Genomic DNA, 25,681 nt, shown 5'->3' on the forward strand with positions numbered 1-25,681 from the left:
CAGCTAAAGACTAATGAATTATTGCAAGCATGTGCAGAAATCTATCAGCGAAATATTAACTTTTGTATTCAAGTCGAAGAGTTCGTCTGGCGAAAGTAGCAATGATTTATTTAAAATTACTGGATTCCGTAGTAATACTGTGGGACCTTCCTAAAGTAAATGACATTATAGAACATTAGATAGTGGAAAAAGTCTGGATCTTGTAGGCAGCGGGCTCTATACTCTTTAAAACGGATTGTTTGTCATTCGGGTCCATTTGATGCCCAATAGCCTTGTCCTTTTGAACCTGCGACATTTACGTATGATCCCTGCCTAATTATAGAATAATTTGTGGGTTTTTAATGAGCTTATCATGGTTGTTATTGAATGTGATCGATCTGCCTGATATAAGTGAAATTAGGTTTCAATTAAAAACAAGAGGGAGTACAAAAGCCGAGTTCCTCGACTATCAGATACCTAGTTAGTCGGAGTGCGTGGCATAACGATGAAAAATAATAGATGGATCCTGATCAAGAGTATATATTTACTATATTATAGAGTCAGAAATGCTTTTATCAAATTGTTACAAACATGCCAACAAATCTAGCATACCCTTTCAATCAACGTGTATTGGGTATATGAACTTGGCTACAATGCAGTTCTATCTAGATGCGATGCAAAAATAGCCATACAATAAATAATATTTATTGACTTTCAACTCTCTCCGCCCGTGACTGCATTCGCCGGCACGTTTTTACTCAATTGATAACACCAGCATTGGCGTAAAATAAAAATATTATGAAACTTTTCCATTGCCGCCCAGCTTCCCCCATGTACAACATACATATTTCTGGGCGAAATGAAACGCTCCCCTAATAGGTGATAAGGTTTATTGACAGCGATCGTTACAAACTGACCTTTGATGGTGACGAACGGCGATACTGCGCCTCGGGAAACTTGGAACAAGCCCCTCCGGCCCAGATCAATATGGAACACCATACCCATCCCCATCCCCATCCTCCATCCCCATCCCCATCCCCGTCTAAGTTTAGTCGTGATCAGTCCGCCCCTTCGTGGGCAGTGTGAAATCTCAGCTTGTAGTTCGCACTTGAGGCGTGTGTGAGCCCGGATCGGATCAGATCGGATGGGATGGGATCGCATCGACGTCATGTAGACGACTGATAACTTTTCTTTAGGCAATCCCCCCCTTGATGGCACATTAAGCTTCAGCTTGATGACTGTGTACCCAGATTGCGGGGACTTGTTGCTACTTTTAGACGTTCGAATGATCGCTGGATGTGGAGCGTTGGCTTTTGGCTATGGATTAGTCCGCCTTCCTGACGGTTGTTCAAGGTTAGAGACCACATTCTATGGTAGGAATTTTTTTGTGGGTCTCAAGCCCCGAGACTTTTGATCCAGGGTGGCAAATGAGATTGCTCGAACTTCAGACATTCGCAAATGTCATATTCAAAACAGCTGTACCAAAAAGGGGCAAGGAAAACATTACGTATAGTTAATACGAATTCTACTCCCCTGACTACAAATTTTCCCTAGAATATATATTAGTATTTTTACTTTACCCTTCACTCAAAAAACGGATATGAGTCAACTTATCTAACTAATTAGTCTAATGGATCCCTTGAACCAAATTCTAAAGTCTCACTTTCATTTAAGTGGATGGAAACCTTATTTAATATTAATTATTATGATTTTTTATTTATTCCCCGCTAATATTCTTATCATTTCCCACACTGCATTTCATGGGTCCTCGTGCAACGACCTTTACAATCAGACTCGTAACTCAATGCCGTGGCCTTGCACTTGATCCAGATGTAGGATGTGGAGCAGATTCATTGTGGTACTTTTTCATAGCCACCCTTTCGATGTTATCAGTCAAGTGCAGCTTCCAGTTTCATGAATTGATGGAGCAAGAAATGTAATGCAGCTCCAGATAAGTTGGTTCGCCGTCGTGTAGGCGTCCCAGGGTCCTGATAAGGGGTAATAAAATCCAAGTGTTATATGGTAGTTAGATCATTTGAGCCCGGTTTCCGACGCAATATTGATAGTGGATTGGGAGAGGCCGCACGGGAAGCGGCGCAAGCGATTCTCGTGTTTTGAAAAATATGAAACATACTATAAATCATTTTCGAGTACACTTAGAATAGAAGAGAGTGTACTATATGGAATGCGATTGTGAATTTCCGATGGTCGGCGGACTATAAAAGTCGGCGATCTCTGCGTCCAGCGATTCATAAGTGTTTGCTTCGCTCAAGTGCGCGGTTACTACCCGAAAATATTTTTCAAGTTCCAAGTTCCAATTAAATCTTCAAAATGAGAATCCTTGCGGAGGTAAAGATACTCGGGATCGATAAGTGTTTTGCAGTGGGTTATTCGTTTGTGAATTTAATCCATAGAACCATGTCCACCTCTTGGATCCTTCGGAGCTGATGCGCCCTGAGCCAACGTTCGCGGACAAGAATCCCTCCAAGTTCCGGGACTACAGTGTGGACACCACCCATCCTCTAAAGGAACGCGTGCGCCAGACTTATCGTCAGATGCATTTGAACCAGACTGTGGATTTCGTCAAGGGTGAGTTAGAAACTGTGTAAACTATATAGTCGATTGTAAAGATCGTTTCAAGAAGGATTGATCCTAAAAAAATTCGTTGAATGACTTTTTTTAATTAGTGAATAAGTGTGAAAATAGAAAAAAAAGTATATTTTATAAATGATCAGATCAGTCAAGGCTCTAAATTGGTTCTAAACAATGAAATGTTATTTTTAATTCGAAATCCATTTTATTAAAAACTCAATCTTATTAGGTCGTCGTGAGCACTGGCTGAAGTTCAACACGATTAAGATGACTGTGCGCGAAGCTTTGGAGAAGCTGAACGATCTGGTGGACGAATCGGATCCCGACCTGGATCTGCCCAACATCATCCACGCCTTCCAGGCCGCTGAGCGGGCACGTGCCGAATTTCCGGAGCACGACTGGCTGCATCTCACGGCGCTCATCCACGATCTGGGCAAGATCATGGCCTTCTACGGCGAGCCGCAGTGGGCGGTGGTGGGTGACACCTTCGCCGTGGGCTGCCGTTGGGGCGATAGCATTGTGTACAGGGATGAGAGCTTCGAGGGAAATCCCGATGGGGATAATCCCGCCTACAACACCGAACTGGGCATCTATCAGCCCAACTGCGGAGTGGACAATCTGCTGATGTCCTGGGGCCACGATGAGTACATGTATTCCGTGCTGAAGCACAATAAGACCAAGCTGCCCCATGTGGCGTGCAACATCATTCGGTTCCATTCGTTTTATCCCTGGCACAATGGCGGCGACTACAAGCACCTTGAGGCTCCCCAGGATGCGGAGACCAAGAAGTGGGTGCTGATCTTCAAGTGAGTTCATTTTAAACACTCATACATATATACCCAGTTACATAAGCAATCCTTCTTACAGTCGCTACGATTTGTACACCAAGAGCGAGGTGGTTCCAGATATTGAAGCCTTGTGGCCATACTACCAGACCTTGATCGACAAATACTTACCCGGAGTCTTGGAATTCTAAGCGTACCTATGTTCAAGTAATTTTTAGCTTTCTGAATGCTTTTACTTTATATATAAGACAACATTTATACCTGTAATATAATATAATGTATATGCGCCATGTATAACCCCATATATATACCCAAAAAATGTGAAAAACAAAACAGTTTTCTTGCTTTTTTTAACGAAAAATCTAGAGCCACCCATTTTAAAGTGTGTTTCAGTTCTCACCATGAGTTTTCGAAAAGGACTGCATACTTTTTGGCAGGGAACTTCTTGAAGTACTAAGAATTGGAGTTAGTACTGGTAGTAACAAAATCGAATATTATTCAAATTCGACCAACCATTCTAAAGTGGAAAACTCACTGGTGTTCCTTGATGAATTAGGAGTTCACTTCTTCACCTCCAATACTCCACCTAGCGACAGTTCGAAGCACTTCGACGACATGCTTGGAAAGCTTGTTTACAATGAAATATATATATATTTACTTAGACCGAATTTTAATGATTTTCCCTTTCCTAAAACTTACACAAATATATAACTAATACCATACACTGAAAAAAATGTTCAATTCACTATTTACTTATTAGTATTTCTTATAAACCTTGTTATTAAATATTACCTACGAAAACAGAACAGGAAATGAATATCTAAAAATTTAAAAACTGAACTGAGCTGATTCTATTTCTACGTCATGCTATAAAGGGAAGTGATCATAGGTAAAGTAAGGCATTTCGCGAACGAAATTACACAGTCTTTTACTAGCAATAAATTTTCACCCATCTCCCCTTTTTCTCTAGAACTATCCTTTCCTGAATTTATATATTTAATTCTATTTTGTCGCGAGCACGCTCAATTCTTGATCTTTTTTAATAATGTTTGTAGCGGAAACGGTGTAGTTGTGCAGTCAAGACCACCGCCCCCCAACTCCGACGAACTACAGCCGGATTCAAAAGCGTGCACCCGCAAGTGCATATCTTCCACCATTTTATTTCGATACACGTTTTGGTAATTCGAATTAGAATTTTTTAAATGGGCTAATTGTTATTCAAAAAATATACACTTAAACTTAGGACACATGTTCAAAAAGCGGAATAAGTACATATTTATTGCAAACCTTAAATCTTACTAATTAACGTGTTTATCTATAATCAAAAAGCCTACTCAATTATTAAATGGTTTCGTTTTCAAGTGCAGTATCAAATGCATCTGTATAAACATTCAAACAAAAATTGCATGCATATAAAGTAATTAATCAAGTTGACTCGTAGCGATTGTGCAATAAAAGTCTAACCTGAAGTGGGATTGGCAACTGCTTGGGATGCATGTCGAAAATCTATATTAAGCCCAGTCAAATATTTTAAGCGTAAAGTAACAAACCTAATTTGTATACGGCTATCGTTTTAATTCGTACACGCCTATCAACTGGATGTTCACACTAGAGTTACTCCCATTTCCAAGCCGGGCATTAGAAAACTAATCTCATGGCGTGCCCAGATCTCAATTGAGACTGGTTGACTGGTTGTTCAGGTGGCCGGGTGGCGATAAGCCGATCGATGGAATAAAAGGGGCCGCAATTGCCGCATCTCAAGATAGTTGCGGTCTGAATTCGCCGGAGTGAGGAGCAACATGAACTACGTGGGACTTATCATTGTGCTGAGCTGCCTTTGGCTCGGCTCGAACGCGAGTGATCCGGATGACCCTCTGTTGGTGCAGCTGCCCCAGGGCAAGCTACGTGGTCGCGATAATGGAAGCTACTACAGCTACGAATCGATTCCCTATGCCGAACCGCCCACTGGCGATCTACGATTCGAGGCACCAGAGCCGTACAAACAAAAGTGGTCGGATATCTTCGATGCCACCAAAACGCCGGTGGCGTGCCTGCAATGGGATCAGTTTACGCCTGGGGCCAACAAACTGGTAGGAGAGGAGGATTGCCTGACCGTCAGCATCTACAAGCCGAAGAATAGCAAGAGGAGTAGCTTCCCGGTGGTAGCCCACATTCATGGAGGCGCCTTTATGTTCGGTGCAGCATGGCAAAATGGACACGAGAACGTGATGCGTGAGGGTAAATTCATTCTGGTGAAGATAAGCTATCGCCTGGGGCCATTGGGTTTTGCTAGCACCGGCGACAGGGATCTGCCCGGAAACTACGGACTGAAAGATCAACGGCTGGCTCTCAAATGGATTAAGCAGAATATAGCCAGTTTCGGCGGAGAACCACAGAACGTACTGTTGATTGGTCACTCCGCTGGAGGAGCTTCGGTCCATCTGCAGATGCTTCGTGAGGATTTCGGTCAGCTGGCCAAGGCGGCATTCTCGTTTAGCGGGAATGCTCTGGATCCATGGGTTGTCCAGAAGGGCGCAAGGGGACGAGCCTTTGAACTGGGACGCACCGTGGGATGTGAATCGGCTGAAGACTCGGCCAGCCTGAAGAAATGCCTTAAGTCCAAGTCTGCCAGTGAATTAGTCACCGCCGTCCGTAAATTCCTCGTATTTTCCTACGTGCCCTTTGCTCCATTTAGTCCTGTGCTGGAGCCATCGGATGCTCCAGACGCCTTTCTCACCCAGGATCCCAGGGAGGTCATTAAGAGCGGAAAGTTCGGACAGGTTCCCTGGGCTGTTTCCTACGTCACAGAGGATGGTGGCTACAATGCCGCCTTGCTTTTAAAGGAACGGAAATCTGGAATAGTTATTGATGATCTGAACGATCGTTGGCTTGAGTTGGCACCATATTTCCTATTCTACCGGGACACGAAGACCAAGAAGGATATGGACGACTACTCGCGGAAGATTAAGGAGGACTATTTAGGCAATCAGAAATTTGACATCGAAAGCTATTCAGAATTGCAGCGGCTGTTCACGGATATTCTCTTCAAGAATAGCACACAGGAGTCATTGGATCTTCATCGCAAATATGGAAAAAGTCCTGCCTACGCGTATGTCTATGACAATCCGGCCGAAAAAGGAATCGCACAGGTCCTGGCCAACCGAACCGATTATGATTTTGGTAAGGAATTCGTACTTATTATTGAACTTAGTTAATCATTACTTTTATAGGAACTGTGCATGGTGACGACTACTTCTTGATATTCGAAAATTTCGTTAGAGAAGTGGAAATGCGTCCGGATGAGGAGATAATTTCGAGAAATTTTATCAATATGCTGGCAGATTTTGCTTCGAGTGATAATGGCGATCTAAAATATGGCGAATGCGCGTTCAAAAATAACGTAGGTAGTGAGAAATTCCAATTATTAGCTATTTATATTGATGGATGCCAGAATAGGCAGCATGTGGAATTTCCATGAGTTACACGAATAAAAACAAATATTTTTCGTTCTGTGTAATTTTTAATTATTTGCTTATTCCCAACTGGCTTGAAATATCATATATACAAAACGCGTTTGTCGCATTATATTGTTGTTTCTTTATAAAGAACAATAAACGTTTGTTTACCCGCAGTTTGATTAGTACTTTGTGGAGCTCCAGATCATGTGTATACTCACACGGCTGTTGTGCCTGACTTTGCTGTGGATAGCAGCCGCAGAATCTGAAGCAGATCCTCTGATTGTTGAGATTACAAATGGAAAAATCCGTGGCAAAGATAATGGGTTATACTATAGCTACGAATCGATTCCGTATGCCGAGCCTCCAACTGGTGCCCTCCGTTTCGAAGCACCTCAGCCGTATAGTCATCATTGGACTGAGGTTTTCAATGCCACGCAGTCTCCAGTTGCGTGCTTGCAGTGGAATCAGTTTAGAAACGAAAACAATAAGCTGATGGGTGATGAGGATTGCTTAACGGTAAGCATCTATAAGCCAAAGAAACCCAGTCGGAGCAGCTTTCCTGTCGTAGTCCTACTGCATGGAGGTGCTTTCATGTTCGGTAGTGGATCCATATATGGACACGACTACATTATGCGTGAGGGAAATTTGCTTGTGGTGAAAATAAGCTATCGTCTTGGACCACTGGGTTTTGCAAGTGCCGGTGATAGGGACTTGCCGGGAAACTATGGTCTAAAGGATCAACGTCTGGCTCTACAATGGATCAAGAAGAACATTGCTCACTTTGGTGGAATGCCAGATAATATTGTGCTCATTGGTCACTCTGCAGGCGGTGCTTCGGCTCATTTACAGCTGTTGCATGAGGATTTCAGACAGCTGGCCAAAGGAGCTATTTCGGTGAGCGGCAATGCTCTGGATCCTTGGGTCATACAGCAGGGTGGACGACGACGTGCATTTGAACTGGGTCGGATAGTCGGTTGTGGACACAAAAATGTCTCCGCAGAACTCAAGGACTGCTTAAAGTCTAAGCCGGCTAGCGATATAGTCTCTGCTGTCCGAAGCTTCCTTGTGTTTTCCTACGTACCTTTTAGTGCTTTTGGACCTGTTGTGGAGCCGTCAGATGCACCAGACGCCTTTCTTATCCAGGAACCAAGAGAAGTGATTAAGAGCGGAAAGTTTGCCCAAATCCCTTGGGCTGTGACGTACACCACCGAGGATGGGGGATACAACGCTGCCCAGCTGTTGGAAAGAAACAAAATAACTGGCGAGAGTTGGATTGACCTACTCAATGATCGCTGGTTTGAATGGGCACCATACTTGCTCTTCTATCGGGACTCCAAGAGAACCATTAAGGATATGGATGATCGTTCATTTGATCTCAGGCAGCAGTATCTAGCAGATCGGCGATTCAGTGTGGAAAGTTATTGGGACGTGCAGCGAATGTTCACTGATGTTCTTTTCAAGAATAGCGTGCCAAGTGCAATAGATCTTCACCGAAAGTATGGCAAAAGTCCGGTTTATTCTTTTGTCTACGATAATCCCACCGATTCCGGAGTGGGTCAATTGCTTTCCAATCGCACCGACGTAAATTTTGGTGGGTACATACTTGCGTTTCAAATACTTAGCGCTCTAGCTTTCTTATTATTAAAGGTACTGTCCACGGAGATGACTTTTTCTTGATTTTCAATACAGCTGCATACCGAACCGGCATTCGTCCGGATGAAGAAGTTATTTCAAAAAAGTTTATAAGGATGCTGGAGGATTTCGCACTCAACGATAAGGGAACATTGACATTTGGAGGGTGTAATTTGCGAAATAATGTGAACAGCAAAGAATATCAAGTGCTGCGTATTTCACGAAACGCTTGTAAGAATGAGGAATATGCTCGATTTCCCTAAGGAATAAATGCATATAATGCATTTACAAAATGTAAATAGTATAATAATGTAATTAAAGAACAAATTTATTAAACCTTTATGCCGCCTCAACTGTAAGAGGTTTTTCAATAAGCTCGTCTTCTTCCTCCAGGTCGTTTTCCTCGCCCTCTACATTGCCATACATATCAATCTTGCTGTCAAGGAAGCGGAAATCCTTGAGGATGTGCAACTTGTTGCTGAAACCAGCGATGGAAATGAATTTAATGGGCGATGTTTGCCAAACAGCAGAGTAGCAGGCAGTGTGCTCCACGGGAATATTGGCTTGCAGTACTCCATTTAGAGTGTAGGACTGCACATGATTGTGCTCGCCACCGATTAATACACAGTCGTCTACAAAGTCACATAGATGCACGCGTCCGGGGAAGTTAAAGACACATGTGCTTTCCAGCGAACGCAGGTGGAAAATTGATGCTTTGGGTCCACCACCGCAGAGCAGCCAATCCTCGTTGACAGCCACTGCTCCTATCCATTTGCCCCAATCCGGACGCAACAGATTTGGGTTCTTGTAAGGCTCCAGCATTGAAGTGTGCTGTTGCTGCTTGGTGCTCCACACTCGCACAGTGCCATCCTCGGCGCCTGAGAAGATCTGTCCTTTGGCATTGCCCACAACACTGTGCACGTAGTCTGTGTGTCCGCGGTACTCGCGCTGAATGCGTCCGTCCTCCAAGCTCACTTGGTAGATCACTACGTCGCCACAGCCAGCGAACAGGATGCTGTTTTCCGAGTCCAGCCACATGGAGTTCACATCGGGCACTTCGACGGCATCCACTTGAATGGGTATCTTTACCTCCCAGGAGCGTTTGGTGGCCAGGGATTCCTCCTCCTCGTTCCATTTCAATCCGTAAATAAGACCCACTGCACCCACTATCAGGAAATCGCGATGGAAGGTCAGGTAATTGATGTCCACATCGCTGCCCTGCGGGAAGATCTTCAGTTTGCCAGGTGGCTCCTCGGATCCCTTGTCCAGTTCTTTTATTCTTCAAAATAGAAATATTATTAGTTGGGAAATTGCGCCAAATTAGGGATTCTCACCTGAGTACGAAAATGTCGCCAAAGAGATTGCCCGCAAATAGGTACTGATTAGAGTCGGATATAGCCTGTGCTAGGACATTATTGTAAGCGCGTTTCAGATCCTTTTGTTTCATATTTCTAGCAAATTTATTAATTTAACCAAATTTTATCGCTTTGTTTACGCCGGCTCTGTAGAGTGACCGTTCCATAGCAATATACCAAAAATAGTATATTCTTCGTAAAAAATATACTTAAAAGTGCGTAAGTATATAACGTAGCATTCGCTTTACGTTCAATTACGTTAAACCGTTAGCCAACGTAACGTGAATTTTGAATTTACGAAAGAACCTGTTTGCAATCATTCGAAATTCGTTTGATTTTGAGGAAATACAGTTGAATACCAATTGTAATTGCAATTACCTGAACAAAATCGTTCGCCGGTGATTGCAATTTGATTTCCTCGTAAAAAATATCACTCTCCGCTTGTCTGCCACAAATTATCGTGTGTGTCAGAAGTAAGAGTGCTTACCGTAAATGTTTATTTACGATTAATCTCATTAATTGTAAGCTGGACAGCCTTATGCGGCCTAAAATCGGAATTTCTGCTTTAATCAGACATAAAGTTCGATGGCATTCAGCTAATTAAATATTTTTTTTTGCGTTGTCACAGTGAGAGCCGATGTTTAAGAAAGTCTGAGACCTTTCAGACAGGCGAAATACTAGTTGCGTTGACTAATCGCCTAAAAATATGAATTTGTAAATCCAGCATGACGTTTAGTATTGACTTAACAAATTGGATTGGAGTGAATCATCAGATGATGGAAAAGTCTTCAATATGACGTCAATTTTTGGGGAGATCTTTAAAGTTGAAGAGCGTGCTCGTACCCATGTTTGCCTATAAACAAATGCTGATTGCCCACTTATGATTGGAAAACAATAATGGGCAGCTTCAAATTAAATGGCTATCAACATCAGGTTTCCGTTGTTTACCAATCAAACATAACATAATTTACCTGAGCTTTTATTTACCTTATAAATTCTACGATGCTATGGCTTCATCAAAAATTCCATGTTGATGATTAAGAAATACAATACAATATCTTCTACATTAAAATTGACCTAGTCGATGTTACACATAAACTTAGACTATTAAAATTAAATGTTCCCCATTTAATAAAATACTCTTCTCCTATTAAATATTAAGATTAATACAGAAGTCACGTATCATCCTAATACAAATTCTAATGTGTGTTGTTGATACACATTTTTCAGCCTGTTGTTCTCGGCCGTTCTAATCGTTCTAATTTATATGCAAATACCTATGGCTTATTAATGTCGAGACAGTCGATTTAAAATTAATTATTTTGGCGCCACAGAGCTGTTCGAACTGTCGCAGCATAATTCACATATTCGACAAAAAAAAAAAAATAACATCGAAAATTCCCCAATTCCCATTAAGGCCCAGAACTTTTGTGGAACTTCTCGTTGGGCGTTTGAAATGCGGTTTTCCGGCTTAATCAATTCCTTATCTTTTTGGCCAAAACATATCGAGTTTTTTTCTTAAACGTCTGTAGCTGCGCTTCATTTGGCAGCATATTAATGGCATGCAAATTTAATTTGACAACTTGACGTATTATGCCAATTCGAAACGAGATTCCAAGACGATTTGTTTTTTGACGACTTTCTTAGGTTTTTATTGGACCATTCGGATTGGCATTTCGCACGTGTTTTTTTTTCTTTCTGGGAATTCCAGTGTGCTCGGAACCGCCAACAGATATATTTTCAAGTCTGGCTTACTGGCGCCAAAAAGTTTCTTTCAATTTGAGTAACGGCTATCGAGCGATCAAGCGATCAAACGATCATCTTTCTTTCTTTTTTCACCCCGACTAATGATAAATGCCTTTGATGAATTTTAGCAAATTTTGTTTGCTACACAACAGCTTGTGATGTAGTCATGGGAGTTTGTTTTTGTGGCCCAGTATTTGGTTGTATTTTGGGAAATCCCCAAGAGCCATAAATTTCTTCTAAGCGGCTCCTTCTTCTTTCTATCTAGCTTATTTTTGTTTGCCATATCGCGGGGGAATCTCTTGCCCCCTCTCTGCGAATTAAATTAGATCCAACCGGATCTAGTTTGCCCAAATCTCTCTGGGCCTCTGCTACCTGGAGAAGATCGTTTGCCCTCGGGAGGAAATGGAATCGCGCCGGAGGGAGTGGAACTTTTACTGCCCGGCGAAAAGTGGTATGGCGACTACTGGTTCTACGCCGTTGCATATTAAAAGCTCATTCGGCGGCGGGGTTTTATACATTAATTATTATTATTTTTTTTTTTAAGAAAACGAAACAAATGGTGTTAGCTGACGTCAACGGCCGATTTGATATGCCCATTTCGATACGGCAGCCAGAGATGTTGGTCAATGCACTCGACATGCGCCCAATTAGACACCAGATCGATCCAAATTCGGCTTTCTACCTATGATATATCCACGATTCGGAATTCCGTCAAGGTCAGCTACTTTCTCGGGCAAGGTAAGCAACATTTGTGGCGCCAGCGATGAAAGCCGCTGAACTTTTTGGTAAAAACAACACCTTTTTCTTGATATTCCCGAGCCCTAATTTGCATCAATTTACAACTCGGATTCCCGGTCGGGTAATTTAAATTTTAATTGTTCAATAAATCTTGCCGGTTCTTGGCGTAATTTATTCAAAGCGTTTTGAAGAAAAATGAAATATGCATTCACGAGGGGCACTAAAAACTCAAAAGTGGCCCCAAAAAGCCAGAAAGTAAAGTTTTATTCGAACCTGTTCCATAAACTTTGACGATGTGCTGAAAACTAATTGGGAAGATTAGCCTGTCCATCTATAAAAGACACCTCCCAGAACGGGAAGGTATCCGTATATGAACTACACGTGCTGCTTTTGAAGGTATGATCCGAATCAAAATCGGGGAATATAACAACTGAAGTAGCAAGTGTTTTGCACCTTCATGTCCAATTAATTTTATTAGTGTTTGCTTATTTATAAACTTGAACTTGCCAATGAGTAATGCAAACATTACGATCGTGAGGATCCAAAAAATCCCCGACTTTAAAATGCTCTATAGAGTTATAAATTGGGCAAAGATGCATCTGAATCACTTGGCTATATACACCTTAATACTTTAGATTAACAATTCATTGACGTACTAAAAAAAAACAAAGCCATTCGCTGTTTGTTTTTACAATTCGGCTGCTAATCAAGTAAATAAAATTAAGGCGATCGCTAATCTCCGTTGTTTTCATTAAAAGCCCAAAAACCACTGGCGCCAAGCAAATTAACTCCCATTTTGAAATGATTGTTTTTTTATTTTAGTAAGATTTTGGGAGTTTTTGCGCAGATCGTGAAGAAAACAGGAAAATGCTAAGAAAACCTTAGAACAATAACAAAGATTGAGTCAACATTGTTGTGATTTCGATGTGGAGCGTAATCTACATATTAATTTTGTTTATGATATAGAATCAACAAACTTGATTCATCACCGTTGTTCTCCCGAAATTTGGCCAAAAAGTTTCGCTTGGAATTAGCAACATTTTTTTGGACTTTGAGGCGTAGATGAATAACTTATTCGAGAGACGAACTCTATGGCGCCAACGAATCGAACTGAATCAGAAAATAAATATTTCGGAGTCCCCCGTTGTTTACGGATCACAAAAATGCCAATGGAGATGGAGACGGAGATGGAGATGCGCAAAAGCAACTTTCATAAACGTCAAAAAATTCCATCTTTTCAGTTGAATGAAAACATTTTCAAGTAAGCCGTAAGGAAAACGAAAAACGAGTCTTCTTCTAACGAGAATTCGATTATAGTTTATACATAATTAAATTTGTATTTGTCACCTGTTCTATTCTCTGCCAACTTGGCTTTTAACTCGATTTTCTCTCTTTGCCAAAAATACTATGAAATTCGGGGAAATCTCTTCAGGGTGTCGAAATAATTCATATTATTTTATTTCGGGAATAGATGCTATCAATTTAGCACAATTCCACTTCCGTTTCCCATTTAAAAACTTGAACTTTGCCTTTGGCTAGACGCGCCAAAAATGAAAATCTGAGATTCGGGGAGTCTCCGCGTCCCGCGTTATAAACGAGATTTTACGACCAGCTGGCTGTCATAACAACAGGCTACTGGAGAAGCCTCTGCCGATCTGTCCAGTTCGGAGCGGCGGAGATAGCCGGCGAAATATGTAGATTTTTGCTGAGCGCGAGCGACGAGGTATAAAATATCACGGCTCCATCAGAATCGATTTAGATTGAAGCGAACATTCAAAGCGCGCAGAACTCAGAGAAACGCAAAAACGTTAAAACAAAAATAAAAACCCGAAAAGACTTAAAATTTCAAATTCGCAAAACGAGACTGATTCAGTGACAAGTGCAGTAGAGACAATAAAATGATCCACAAGAGCATAGCCCAACTGCTGGGACTGGCAGTGATCATGTTAATGATGTGGAAACCCACACCCACGGAAAGCTACGCCGTGGGTCAATCGAAGTACGGGCGGATCGAGAAGTTCCCCTACCAGGTGATGCTCATCGGAAAGCAGCTGTGGCGCAAACGGATTCTGTGCGGCGGCACTCTGCTGGACAGGCGTTGGATCCTGACAGCTGGACACTGCACCATGGGCGTGACCCACTACGATTTGTATCTGGGCACCAAGAGCGTGGAGGATACGGAGCTGTCGGGCGGACTGGTGCTGCGCTCCAACAAGTTCATCGTGCACGAGCGTTTCAATCCGGAGACGGCGGCCAATGACATTGCCCTGGTCAAGCTGCCGCAGGATGTGGGATTCACGCCGCGAATTCAGCCCGCCTCGCTGCCAAGCAGATATCGACATGACCAGTTCGCGGGCGTGAGCGTGGTGGCCAGCGGCTGGGGCGCCATGGTGGAGATGACCAACTCGGACTCGATGCAGTACACCGAGCTGAAGGTGATCTCGAATGCGGAGTGCGCCCAGGAGTACGATGTGGTCACGGCGGGAGTGATCTGTGCCAAGGGCCTGAAGGATGAGACAGTGTGCACCGGTGACTCGGGCGGTCCACTCGTTCTCAAGGACACACAAATAGTGGTGGGCATAACCAGTTTCGGGCCAGCCGATGGTTGTGAGACCAATATACCCGGAGGATTCACCCGCGTCACGCACTATCTGGACTGGATCGAGAGCAAGATTGGTGGCCATGGCCAAGCACATCAGCAGTACCTGCGACCCCAGCAGCCACATCACCATTCCCATCAGTACAGTGATAACAATCTCATTTAGGATGCCACATTTTGCGGATGGAACATCCCAACAACCACTGACTGAAACCTTATAGCTTTATGTTTTTTAAAGGAATTCCCCAATCTTGTGATATCGTAGCTCTCATTGAAATCTGCACATTGTGCATAGCTTTAACTATTTAAACATCTATATTTATTTTAGTTGTAAGAGTGATAGCGGACTCGCAAACAAAAAGAAAGCAACAAATGTTGCAAAATCTAAAGAAATTCAATATGAAAAAATAAAAACAAAAATCACACATATAGTAGCACAAAAAAAAAACTGAAACCTGATTCGGCTTTTCTGTCTGTTTAGTCATGCTGATTTTTGTGGAATTGGAATTCCCGCATCTCGTAGGGATCTCAGATCTCGGCCGATAAAAGTGATAATTTCTGAGCTGGGTTAACTGTTTCGTTTTCTATCCACATTGTTAGCTTGGGCTTTTCGGACCCCCGTTCCTCCCCAGAGATCTTTACATAATTTACGAACCCCATAATTGCTTATGGAGCATCTTCCGAAAACCACTTACTTTACATAATATTTCGCTGTTGACTTTACACTCGACTCGATCCGATCGTCGAGAACTCGAAGCCACTCCAGTTGGATGGGTAGCTCCACATCCACACGATGACGTCTGGTATTTAGTTCCGTGATAGATGGACGATTCTATTACGACCAGTTACCAGTTTCGAGATTGGAGAGTAGCCCCAAGATTTTCATTTGTTCGAATTGTGTCAGTTCTATTTTGCGTTCAAATCGAAGTTCGTGACGCACTCAGAAGAAGATTCCTTTCGATGGCAGATTTATCACAAATTGATATCATCTTATGGCCCAAAATACTTTTCTGATTTAACTGGGCTCAGCAAGAAATCCCCAACGGATTTCTGCCAGTTGATCAATTAATCCAATGACTCGATCTGATTTAAATTCGCTAGCAAAGCCATATAATTTATTATGACTGGAGCAGTTAATCGGGTGCAACTTGTTAATGTGTAGTAAAGATACATATATGCACAGAATTTGGAAAGTGCCTCTATAAAATGACTTCTTCGCCATTTAACCATAAATAAAGTAAAGTAAATGGTCAAGTCTTATATGTGGCTATAAAACTCCTTATAGAGCAGCAATTAATCAGTATTCGTTCACCACGAAAATCCCCATGTAAATGAGATATTTGGCAAGGTATTTTAGATAAATTCGTTCTACTGGACTCCCACATTTAAATGCTGATAGCAAACTGGTTCAGTGAACAAAATGTAGTCTTGTAGTTTTCGATAATAAATCACGTGGCACTCACAACATTCAAGGCAATCGCTTTCGAATGTTTTCCATTCGAGCACACGCGCCCTTGGATCATTCAATTAGTTTATGAATAATTAGCTAAATTAAATCCCTAAATCGTGCCTAGTCAAGATTAGCATTTTATGGAATAGCTGGGAAAATGCAAACTATCAAAATGCAGTCATTGCTCAATTAACTATCAGCATTTTAAGATGTGAAGGGTACTAAAGTTGATTCTAAACGTTTCATTTGTATGTGTAAATTTATTTAAAGCACTAGCTCAATTATTGCTTGTCGCGAATTAAAGGATAATGCCATGAAGTATGGGTAACATAACATAGATTTAGACTAATTTATTTGGTGTTTCGCTTTCATTTGTGCTCAGCTCTGAGATTGTGTGATTCGCGCTAAAAAGTGCACTAGAAATGTTGACTTTGGTACCGGTTTCCTTCCTAATGGATTAGCATTCCTACTAGCACTGGGCGGCGGCGTTCTGCTGCTTCTTCTTCAGCACACAGTCAATGGCCTGGACGACTTCCAGAAAGATGTCGTCCACGTCACGCTCGGCATTGATCTGTGATTAAAACGAAAGAGTTGCTAATTATTTGGGGGACTTTTGCTTATTGCAAATGCATATGCGTTACTAACCGTAAGGGTCTTGGGCTCATAAAGTTCCAAAATGGCATTGGTGTTCTGCTTGAAGGTCAGGAGGCGTGCCCTAATGGTCTTCTCGTTGTCATCGTCCCGTTTCACCGACGAGGCAGCGGCACGTGCCATGATGCGCTGCACCATCGTGTCCTCGGAGCACTCAAAGTACAGCGCCAGATCGGCGGGTGCAATGCGCGCCTCGAACTCAACGCCCTGGTTCTTCTGACGCGGATACCCATCGATGAGGAATCCCTTCGAGCTTCCCTTGGCCCGCGCGATGGCGTCGTTCAGCAGGGACAGCACCTCGTCGTTGGACACCAGGCCACCGCTGGCCATCACCGCCTGCAGCTGACGACCCTTGTCCGATCCAGAAGCCACCTAAAAGATTAAGGCATATTAGAAAGGGTTAATCACTTATCAAATGTAATGTTCTATTAATAATGAAACAATTGATATTCAAAGCTGATTTGAATTGAAAGTAACCATATAGATTATTATTCATTCAATACACAAACGTGTAATTATCTCAATAGTTTAAGTTCGCATCGCAATACTTTGGGTAATAACAATGAATAGCAATGAATGTTCCGATCCAAATATAATCATTTTCCAAAATCGCAATACACCCTTGCCATCTGCAAGCACTGGGTAGATAGCACCGACTATTCCAGTATTTCCGCCCAAATTACCTCATTGCGCAGCAAATCGCCGCTGCTCAGATGTGTGAATCCGTATTTTTCCACGATTTTGGCGCACTGAGTGCCCTTGCCGCACCCGGGTCCACCCAAGATCCAGATGATGGGTATATCAGCCTGTAAGGACAAGATTTGGGTTAGCAGGCACACAACACCGAGGCATAGGAACATCTACAATTAGCTGGTTTAGTGGTAACACGTACGCAAGCTTAGTTGGATTAAGGGGCATGGATAGGGGTTTCAAAAGTGGGTTTTTTTTTCAATATACTCGGATCGAAATTCGTTTGTTTTTTTGGTGAAGCGGCGGCCAGACAGTTAACATGCCATACATCAACTAATCCTAGTGAGTAGGATCTAGTGCCCATTGACTCGGATTTGATCGAGTTGGGCTACTTACGGCGGCACGTGCCCTACGGAGCTCCTCGGCTTTAAGCTTCTCCTCGGCCTCCTTCTTCATAACCCTTTGGTGACACATAAATAACTACACAATCGAGACAGTTGGTGAGGATGGTTAGATATCTCCGACTTATAGTGTTATTGAACTACATCCGAGATGTATTTGGCATAGGTTAATATGTAGTTTATTAGTAGTTTGGGCACTTTGCCAGCACAAAATAGTGTTCTTACTACGAAAATGGGAACTTATATATACATACATATAGGTTATACATATGACATTGATCTTGAACAGAATACAACCGCATCACACATATCATTTCAATTTGTGGTAATTTGGGGCAATTGGCACCTCTGCTCCATTCACACAAATGGTATTGATAATGGCTTGATCTCATCAACAAAAATCTAGATTAGTGTAAACAATGCCATCGCTCCCGTTGGCGGCCCGTGACCATATAGATATATAGATAGATATAGCGTGTGTGCAGATCAGCTTTTGATATAGTATTTTGTATTCTGAAGGCCCCCGCCGATTTTCGCCTGTTCCGCATTGTCGCACCCGTCGAAAAATGGGTAAAAAAAAAAAAAATTAAATAGAATATAGAAAATGAATGAATTCGGATTCGGACAGCTTGATAATGCCCAGGTTGTTTGCTGGCTGCCACCTATAGATTTTTCGATTTTCCTCAGAGCATAAACGCGTTGCTTTTCACTCTCGCAGTCGTTGTTTTTCACCGACTTTTCCTATGGCACATTTTTACGCATTTAAATTGTTGCGTGTGAGAATTTATGGTTTTCAAGCTCATTTACGTAATATCTCTTCACATGTATATAGATTGTGTAGTTCAGTGACTTTTCAATGTCATTTCCAAGGATGCGCCGTGGTTAATAATTCAGAACTAACCTGTACATGGTGATTTAACAAGTGTCGAGGTTCCCAAATACTTAAAGGTAATTATAGAAAATTATAGCAGCGAAGTGCTTTCTATTTAAACAAATCTGAGAAACTATTCAGCTAACTTAACTCACGTGGATTTTTATAAGACTCGGCTTTCGGTTTTGATATATCTTTGAGGTAGCTTATTCCAATGTATATTGTTTGTTGATTTAGAAATAACTTTTCTATGATATAATTTCCCAGCAAGAACTTCACACATGCTTTCCGTTCAAACGGAACTAAAAAACTATCCAGCAAACTTAGAGGAATTTTTATGGAACCCGCCTCTAGATATTTTATATGGTGTTCTTTTTATTTTTATTTTTATTTTTTTTTTTGCTTTGTTTTGACAATTTAATAATGCGACGCGACCAAGACTAAAAACCGGCATGACTGTCTAGTTCGAGTAGCGCCAATAAACACATTTAAACTGCTTTTTGGCGACGAGGCTGGGGACTTGCTAATGAATCAAGCCCCGCCAGAAATTCCTGTGTGCCGAGCAACTGGTCATAAATTTATTCAAATCGGGATTTTGACGTCAAAATTCGTTGGTTCGAGCTTGGAATGTGAAATTTCGGTTTTTATTTTTTTTTTTTTTTTTGTTTGTTTCTTTCAGTTGCTAATTTGTTTTGTTCGGGTAGGGAATTTCACAGATTCGTAATCGTTGGAATTAGGAGAAGCTCTATTTATACCAAAACAGTAAACATGGAACAGCTGACCGGGAGCTTCTCATTCTCATTCTCAGCTCATTCCTCATTCTCGGCTTCAAAAAAAAAAAAAAAAAAGCTGAGTAAGCTTGTGGCCCCAAAGTTTCTTAATTGCAACGCTGGGCTGCAAGGTCAAGTGCAATGCAAGTGGCTCAAGGTCGATTGGACCGCTCTGAATCCTCAATTTTAAAGCCACTGCTTCACTTTCCCCGTTGGAGTGCAAGGCCGATTTTTAAATCAGAGTGAAACATTTGGGGTGTGTGTGGGGGTTACAAACAAATAAAAATAAATTGGGCATTAAGCAGAAACGAAAACACAAATCACAGCACCCGCGCACTGAAAGCACTCACCATGATGATGATGATGTATACTAGATATACACGTCGCTGCTGCGGGCCTTTGGCTGAAGAAATCGCGAGATATTCGGTAGTTTGTTAGCCGGATGCCTTACTAGCCTTCCCTTAGCGCCACTTGGTCGGTCGATTCTCGCCCAGATTCTCGATTGCTCCGCCCGACGAATTTCCACCCACCCTCTGTGCTGCGTGAGTTGAGAGTGACTGAGTGAATGAAAAGGCTTTCGATTCCGATTTCTGATTCGTTTCGATTCGATCCGATTCGGCTAACGGTTTCACTGCGCACAGACTCGCGAGCTTTACGCGCAAAGCTTTCCGAGTAACAGTGCTTTTGTTTTGGCCGTTCCGTTGACGAGTATAATCCGAACTGGTCAAAATTTGAATTTTTGAGTGTAATATCGTAGGTGGTAGACAGTAGACTCCAGACTACCAATTCTTATTGTATTGTGATCCTTACTTATGTTTTCTTTCTATATTTGAGCTAATTTTGATTCAGCTTTGGTATTGTAATGTATCCAACTCTTTAACGAGCTATTTCCACTTTGTGATGACGCTTAATGATGTTATCCATATTTAACTTGATTTCCTGAAACATAGTGTCCGGCTCTTGGCTAGCATCGATTTTCAAAACGGACTGCGGATATCTTTCCAAAACCGCTTTAGAGCTTTCTATGTACATTGATAGACTTGGGCGTGGGGCGCGACTGGATGAACTGCGTGTACTTCCGGTTGCCTGATCCAAATCCAGCACAATAATTAAGTTCGGCGACCCGAAGCCATTCTCTAATATTTCAGCCTCCTCCAAATCGGCAGGGTATCTAAAAAAAAGGATGTATCTTTACGAATTTTGTGTGTCTAAATACTGACCTGACTTACCCGTCAATGACGAAGCCTTTGAGCACACCACGATGGCTCATCAATTGTTTTTCAATCAAGGGTACAATTTGTGATAGGGGTATTGCAGTTCCATCTGATAAGGATTTTTGAAATTTTTGGCCAGCCGAACTTTTTGTTTCTACCTGTCATTGGATAGTTAGCACACAAGTAGTTAATAAACAAATGCTTATTTTCATTACCTCCATTTCGACCAATGCGATGGGGTCAATATGCTTGAAGCCATACTGCTCTTGAATTTTCTGCGCCTGAGTTCCTTTGCCGCTGCCCGGACCGCCCATAATCCACACCGTAGGAACCTCCTGTGACATATTTGCATTAGATTTATACTGTTGGGTATAATTAACAGCCTACCATAGCTGAACACAAATTGTTCAAAAACAATGCCTGAATATCAAAATAAATACATTTTTTCGCCACGAATTTTGATATTTTGACAAGTTTTGCTTGCTCTTTTTGTTATTCTCGTGCCGGTATTCTTTATAAACAATGCCGGGTAAATAAAATAAACTTTTCGAGCTTTTAAAATACTAACACGTACAATTTATTGAGGTGGCACATCCGCAGTATGGGCAATCATCAACTAATATAGTACAGAAAGGCCTGTATCTGTTTGGATTCGCTTACGGATATGACGAGCAGTGGTGCGGTGAGAAGATTTTGATGTTTCATCTTGGAGATTTGGTCGTGGGCGGGAAACGGCACCTGCGATGGAAGTATTATAACATTAAAGTTTGGTGCGTTGGGTGCACTTTTTTTGAAACCCTTGTTGTGCAGATGTAGATCAAAGATTATCTTCAAGGCAGAGGGAGTATCTAATTTGTCTTTGATATAATCTTGGCTTTTAAGTTGCACCATATCGAATTTTTCAAAGATCTCTTCAAATTTGGCATATGAAAATTCGCATTTAAGTTGATCAACGAGACTTCGACCTGTTGTGGAGAACTTTTCTTTTTTACTGGCAGGTTCTTCGATTGGTTTTTCCACAGCCATACGTTTTCGTTGTGCGAATTTCAAATCAATGGGATCTACAACAATATTAAGATCTTCCGCCTTTTGAGATGTTATAAGTTCCTTCACATCTTCCATACGCTTTTCCGCAATAGGGTAAAAAGGTGAAGTTTTGATATGATCTGGTACTGGCTGATTTCCCACTTTTTCCTTCAGCAGTGCCCAAATACAATCTGCACTGGTAACTTCTTGGAGAATTTCCTGAGGAGGCACATGCTTAACGACTATATAGCCAGATCGGGATAAAGCCGAGTAAACTAGGTAGTTGGTGTACCTTTCGCTTTCCATCTCTCCCAGAAGGAGCACATAAGCTTGCTCGATTGAAACTACTAAACCACAGTACTCCAGTTGTAAGCGTCCCTGAAAAGTAAAAGTTATACATATCACGATTGAATTTAAAGGGAGATTTTATATTTTACAACTTCTAGTAGGAACATCGCTTCGAAGTACTCCAAATAGAGCTTTCCCTGCTCGCTGTATCCGAAATTTTCGAATTTCCCATCTTTGCGTTTGACTTCTGCCACTTGTTGCTCCTCGTGCCAAACGGCAAGTGCCCTTCCTCCGAGTCTTTCTATCCGAGGCACTGACAATTGAGCACGCAAATACTCTAAAATTTTATAAACATAATTATATATATTGGTGTTAAATATTTATAACAAGTTCTAACCCTGCGCTCTTTTAAGCTCCTCAACTTCCGCTGCAGTTCCCTCATTTTTAGTTCGTTTTAGACCTCCACTCGGAGGTTCGAATTCAGTGTGACGATGCGCAATGAGCTCCTGGGCACTGGAATTAATTGATTTTAAGCTAAGCTATTCATATCTCAGTCAGAAATTACCTTAAATAGCTAATTTTTGGATGAATTTCCACATATTCCGAATCTTGTGTTTTGGTGTCCATGTCAGTGTGACCAGGGCCGGACCATTTAAAAATATCAGCATGTACAAGCTTACCAATTTGTTACCGATGAATCGATTAATTTTGGCGGGCAGTCATCGGTCTTGAATTTTACTTAACAATTTTAGATACCAAAAGTTTTGAGTTTCAGTTGGCATCATTCTAATTAAATCCAACACCTAGATAGCTTTTTGCCCTTCTAATGCCCTAAAGTGTAGACATTTCCCAAAAAAGCAATATACCAGTATTCTCTATTTATAAATCTTTATTCTTTGTATAATTGTAGTTTTGTTAGTTTCGCATAACATACGCTTAACATTTGTTGCCCTCTCATGCAATGGAGCTTGTCGAAATCTCGAACTCGTTTTAATTGATGTCATATAACATTTTACACCTTGAAAATACACTTATTGGTAGATTTATGAACATTTAATACACCACATTGTTGCTTTTAACTCTTATGCTGTTAACATTTTCTCATCGTCTCGACAATTTCAACTTCACGTATATTGCAGGATATTTCTAGTTGGCTTTCTTTTCTTTGTTTCTTCGGTTTCTGGCTACACCGCAAATGTTTTTTAAACTCTGAACTGCGAAACGACCCCCTTTCGGTTTCTGCTGTTTGTAAAAACTTAAATACAAAAATTATACACTATAACTAACCGTACATTGTATATTGTTTATCATTATGTATATGTTACCTATAACTGATTTATATGTATGCGTCGTGTATTGTATAAACAGTTTCTCCATAGTATTGGTTGCTCCTTTAATTTGTCCTTTGTTAATGCCCTCGAATTGTTAACATTGTTCACCACATTTGTATTATACATATGCATACATAGATCCGTAAATGCTTTAGTTATTATCATCTACATATATGCATAGATATATTTCTCTTTCTGTTTCAAATGCGTAACGCTTTAAGGTAATATTTTTTATCTGCCTGCTGATAGGTCGTTTCATTATAATTCCCCTCTCCATCGAATCACCTCACCCCCTCCCCGCCCACCACACATAGTAAGTGGAAATGAAAATCGCTTCAGTTAAAAGTAGGGAAAACTTAACAATACTCTCCCCCTTGACATGAATATCTACACTTATGTACAGGACAAAGAGGACCGCTTAGACTATGGCCACGTTCGTGGTCACGGAGTTGGCATTCGGTTTGCCCGACTTCACCAGGCACGACTGTGAGTTGTTGCCCATGCTGGAGCCATCCAAGCTGTCCAGATCCAAGGCCGTGTCTATCATCGTGTTGTCGTGCAGCATTCTCAATCTCTCCGCCGACTTCACCTGCTCGGCTCCATCGCCCAGGGACTTTCTTTTCACATGACACGAAGCACTAACCGGATCGTCCAGGTCGAGATCGTCGCAGAGCAGAGTGGAGGACAGCACATTGTTGGTCTGCTCCTGCTGCTTGCGTTCATCGATGATATTGGAGTACACATGCAGCGTGGAATCCGCTGGATCCGTATCATTGTCCACTGGCAGCACATTGCTGTACATGTTCTCCGTTTTTCCACTGATGGCAGCCGCTAATAGAGCTGCGCCCGCAGATTGCTTCCCGGAACTGCTGGCTCCTTCACCTCTGACATGGTTATCCGCCAACGAGGAGTTGACCAGTGCCGCCTCGAAGTCAGCATCGAAGAGATTGCTATAGCTTCCGCTGCGGTTGCGCATTTCCCTTGCCTTATTGGAGGCTATGGCCGCCACGGCAGCCACCACTTCGGGACTGCCCACGACCACAACATCAGGATCATCCAGCTCATCCTCGCTGCTGGCGGTGGCCAACTGATTCTCGTAGCTAACAGTGCCGCCATTGGATATCTGGCGCTGTTTGTGATGACGATGGCGGTACTGACGCGCCTGGGTGGCCGTTTGGTGGGTATAAGCCGGAATGTCCATTTGGGCCAGCGGTATCTCGTTGTCCACCAGCTGAGCTAGACTATTGGAATTACCTGCAAAACGAGACGGAAAAAAAAGGGGAGAAGGGCGCAACGAAAGCGCGTGATTAGTAATTGGTATTTAATTTCGTTCTATTGTATGTTTAATTAATGCACGTATATAATTGAAATGCTCATTACAACAAATTTGCCAACTAATTTAAAATTCGAATTTCAATTTGGAGCATTTGTATCTAGTGGTTTTATTGCTCTTTTGCTAGTGGTCGTTGATGGTTTGTTTAGGTTCGATATCGTTTAGCTGTGGCAAAATAAAACTATTTAAATATGCAAATAATCATAAATGCTGAAAAGGGCGCCAAATTAAAATCGTAATTCAATCAAATGCGGGCGGGGGCTTGTTTTGTGTGTTCAATCGAACTAATACACGTGTAATTGCAATCTGAGGAGGAACTGCCTCGGAACTGGGTGGAAATCAACTTAATTCGAAACTCATCAGTGGATAAGCTCCTAAAACCGAATAAACAACAATGATAACTGAAAATTGAATGACAAACGCCGCGTAGAGTATGCGCAAATAAAGACGAAAACTGGACGCTAATTAATGGATAATGGATTCAGTGGTTAAGTCGGTGCCAATTGAACAATTTAAAGCATGCTTTCAAAATGTTGTGAGTGCAATTAGTAGCTAGCTTGCCAATAAATTACTGCTAAATACCATATTAAACTTTGACTTTTGGTTTGTTGTTTTGGATGGTTGTTTCACATTGAATGGTGATGACTTTTGGGTTAATGGTGGAAACAAATCATCGGCATGTGCAACATAAGAGAATATCAAACGAATATTATGTAATTCAGCTATTTCGCAGCAGAAAATCAAACTCAAGGGTTATGTATGCGATGGTGTA

General features: G+C 41.8%; 8 protein-coding genes across 15 annotated transcripts in view; 4 read left to right on the top strand and 4 right to left on the bottom strand.

The window, feature by feature from the left end:
- Nucleotides 1-2,172: 2,172 nt before the first annotated feature.
- LOC6737786 (inositol oxygenase) lies at nucleotides 2,173-3,692 on the top strand. The gene is made up of 4 exons (XM_002084578.4): nucleotides 2,173-2,328; nucleotides 2,394-2,568; nucleotides 2,801-3,377; nucleotides 3,439-3,692. The coding sequence occupies exons 1-4, from the start codon at nucleotides 2,311-2,313 to the stop codon at nucleotides 3,545-3,547; spliced, it is 879 nt and encodes a 292-aa protein (XP_002084614.1). The 5' UTR covers nucleotides 2,173-2,310; the 3' UTR covers nucleotides 3,548-3,692.
- A 1,412-nt stretch (nucleotides 3,693-5,104) lies between these two features.
- LOC6737787 (esterase 6) lies at nucleotides 5,105-6,873 on the top strand. The gene is made up of 2 exons (XM_002084579.4): nucleotides 5,105-6,536; nucleotides 6,587-6,873. The coding sequence occupies exons 1-2, from the start codon at nucleotides 5,156-5,158 to the stop codon at nucleotides 6,832-6,834; spliced, it is 1,629 nt and encodes a 542-aa protein (XP_002084615.1). The 5' UTR covers nucleotides 5,105-5,155; the 3' UTR covers nucleotides 6,835-6,873.
- A 138-nt stretch (nucleotides 6,874-7,011) lies between these two features.
- Nucleotides 7,012-8,782, top strand: LOC6737788 (esterase P). Its single transcript, XM_002084580.4, has 2 exons — nucleotides 7,012-8,405; nucleotides 8,462-8,782. The coding sequence occupies exons 1-2, from the start codon at nucleotides 7,019-7,021 to the stop codon at nucleotides 8,707-8,709; spliced, it is 1,635 nt and encodes a 544-aa protein (XP_002084616.1). The 5' UTR covers nucleotides 7,012-7,018; the 3' UTR covers nucleotides 8,710-8,782.
- LOC6737789 (THO complex subunit 6) lies at nucleotides 8,754-9,993 on the bottom strand. Its single transcript, XM_002084581.4, has 2 exons — nucleotides 9,781-9,993; nucleotides 8,754-9,725 (listed from the first exon to the last, which is right to left on the bottom strand). The coding sequence occupies exons 1-2, from the start codon at nucleotides 9,891-9,893 to the stop codon at nucleotides 8,786-8,788; spliced, it is 1,053 nt and encodes a 350-aa protein (XP_002084617.1). The 5' UTR covers nucleotides 9,894-9,993; the 3' UTR covers nucleotides 8,754-8,785.
- A 3,981-nt stretch (nucleotides 9,994-13,974) lies between these two features.
- LOC6737790 (brachyurin) lies at nucleotides 13,975-15,335 on the top strand. Its single transcript, XM_002084582.4, has one exon. The coding sequence runs from the start codon at nucleotides 14,184-14,186 to the stop codon at nucleotides 15,048-15,050; it is 867 nt and encodes a 288-aa protein (XP_002084618.1). The 5' UTR covers nucleotides 13,975-14,183; the 3' UTR covers nucleotides 15,051-15,335.
- Nucleotides 15,336-16,659: 1,324 nt separating this feature from the next.
- LOC6737791 (adenylate kinase isoenzyme 1) lies at nucleotides 16,660-20,495 on the bottom strand. 2 transcript variants are annotated; one of them, XM_016169707.3, is made up of 5 exons: nucleotides 20,068-20,495; nucleotides 18,072-18,155; nucleotides 17,669-17,791; nucleotides 16,980-17,357; nucleotides 16,660-16,905 (listed from the first exon to the last, which is right to left on the bottom strand). In XM_016169707.3, exons 1-5 carry the CDS (start codon nucleotides 20,068-20,070, stop codon nucleotides 16,804-16,806), a joined length of 690 nt encoding a protein of 229 aa, XP_016031566.1. In that variant the 5' UTR covers nucleotides 20,071-20,495; the 3' UTR covers nucleotides 16,660-16,803. The 2 variants fall into 2 exon arrangements, with proteins under 2 accessions (XP_016031566.1, XP_016031567.1); XM_016169708.3 differs by lacking the exon at nucleotides 18,072-18,155.
- On the bottom strand, nucleotides 20,322-22,959 carry LOC6737793 (adenylate kinase isoenzyme 1). 5 transcript variants are annotated; one of them, XM_039293926.2, is made up of 5 exons: nucleotides 22,811-22,959; nucleotides 22,643-22,758; nucleotides 22,398-22,582; nucleotides 21,506-22,335; nucleotides 21,147-21,266 (listed from the first exon to the last, which is right to left on the bottom strand). In XM_039293926.2, exons 1-4 carry the CDS (start codon nucleotides 22,870-22,872, stop codon nucleotides 21,544-21,546), a joined length of 1,155 nt encoding a protein of 384 aa, XP_039149860.1. In that variant the 5' UTR covers nucleotides 22,873-22,959; the 3' UTR covers nucleotides 21,147-21,266; nucleotides 21,506-21,543. The 5 variants fall into 5 exon arrangements, with proteins under 5 accessions (XP_039149861.1, XP_016031568.1, XP_039149860.1 ...); XM_016169703.3 differs by having other exon boundaries at nucleotides 22,395-22,582; XM_016169704.3 differs by having other exon boundaries at nucleotides 21,500-22,335; nucleotides 22,395-22,582.
- Nucleotides 22,960-23,116: 157 nt separating this feature from the next.
- The window catches only part of LOC6737795 (palmitoyltransferase app), a 62,483-nt gene continuing 59,918 nt past the window's right edge, over nucleotides 23,117-25,681 (bottom strand). Inside the window, exon 12 of one of the 3 annotated variants that reach the window (XM_016169696.3) lies at nucleotides 23,117-24,830. In XM_016169696.3, coding sequence (XP_016031576.1) covers nucleotides 23,995-24,830 — 836 coding nt within the window. In that variant the 3' untranslated portion in view covers nucleotides 23,117-23,994. The remainder of the gene's footprint in view (nucleotides 24,831-25,681) is intronic. The other 2 variants (XM_016169694.3, XR_005544050.2) reach the window with 2 other exon arrangements.

Source organism: Drosophila simulans, chromosome 3L (genome assembly GCF_016746395.2).
Source record: "Drosophila simulans strain w501 chromosome 3L, Prin_Dsim_3.1, whole genome shotgun sequence".
In the NCBI taxonomy this organism is placed as follows: domain Eukaryota; kingdom Metazoa; phylum Arthropoda; class Insecta; order Diptera; family Drosophilidae; genus Drosophila; species Drosophila simulans.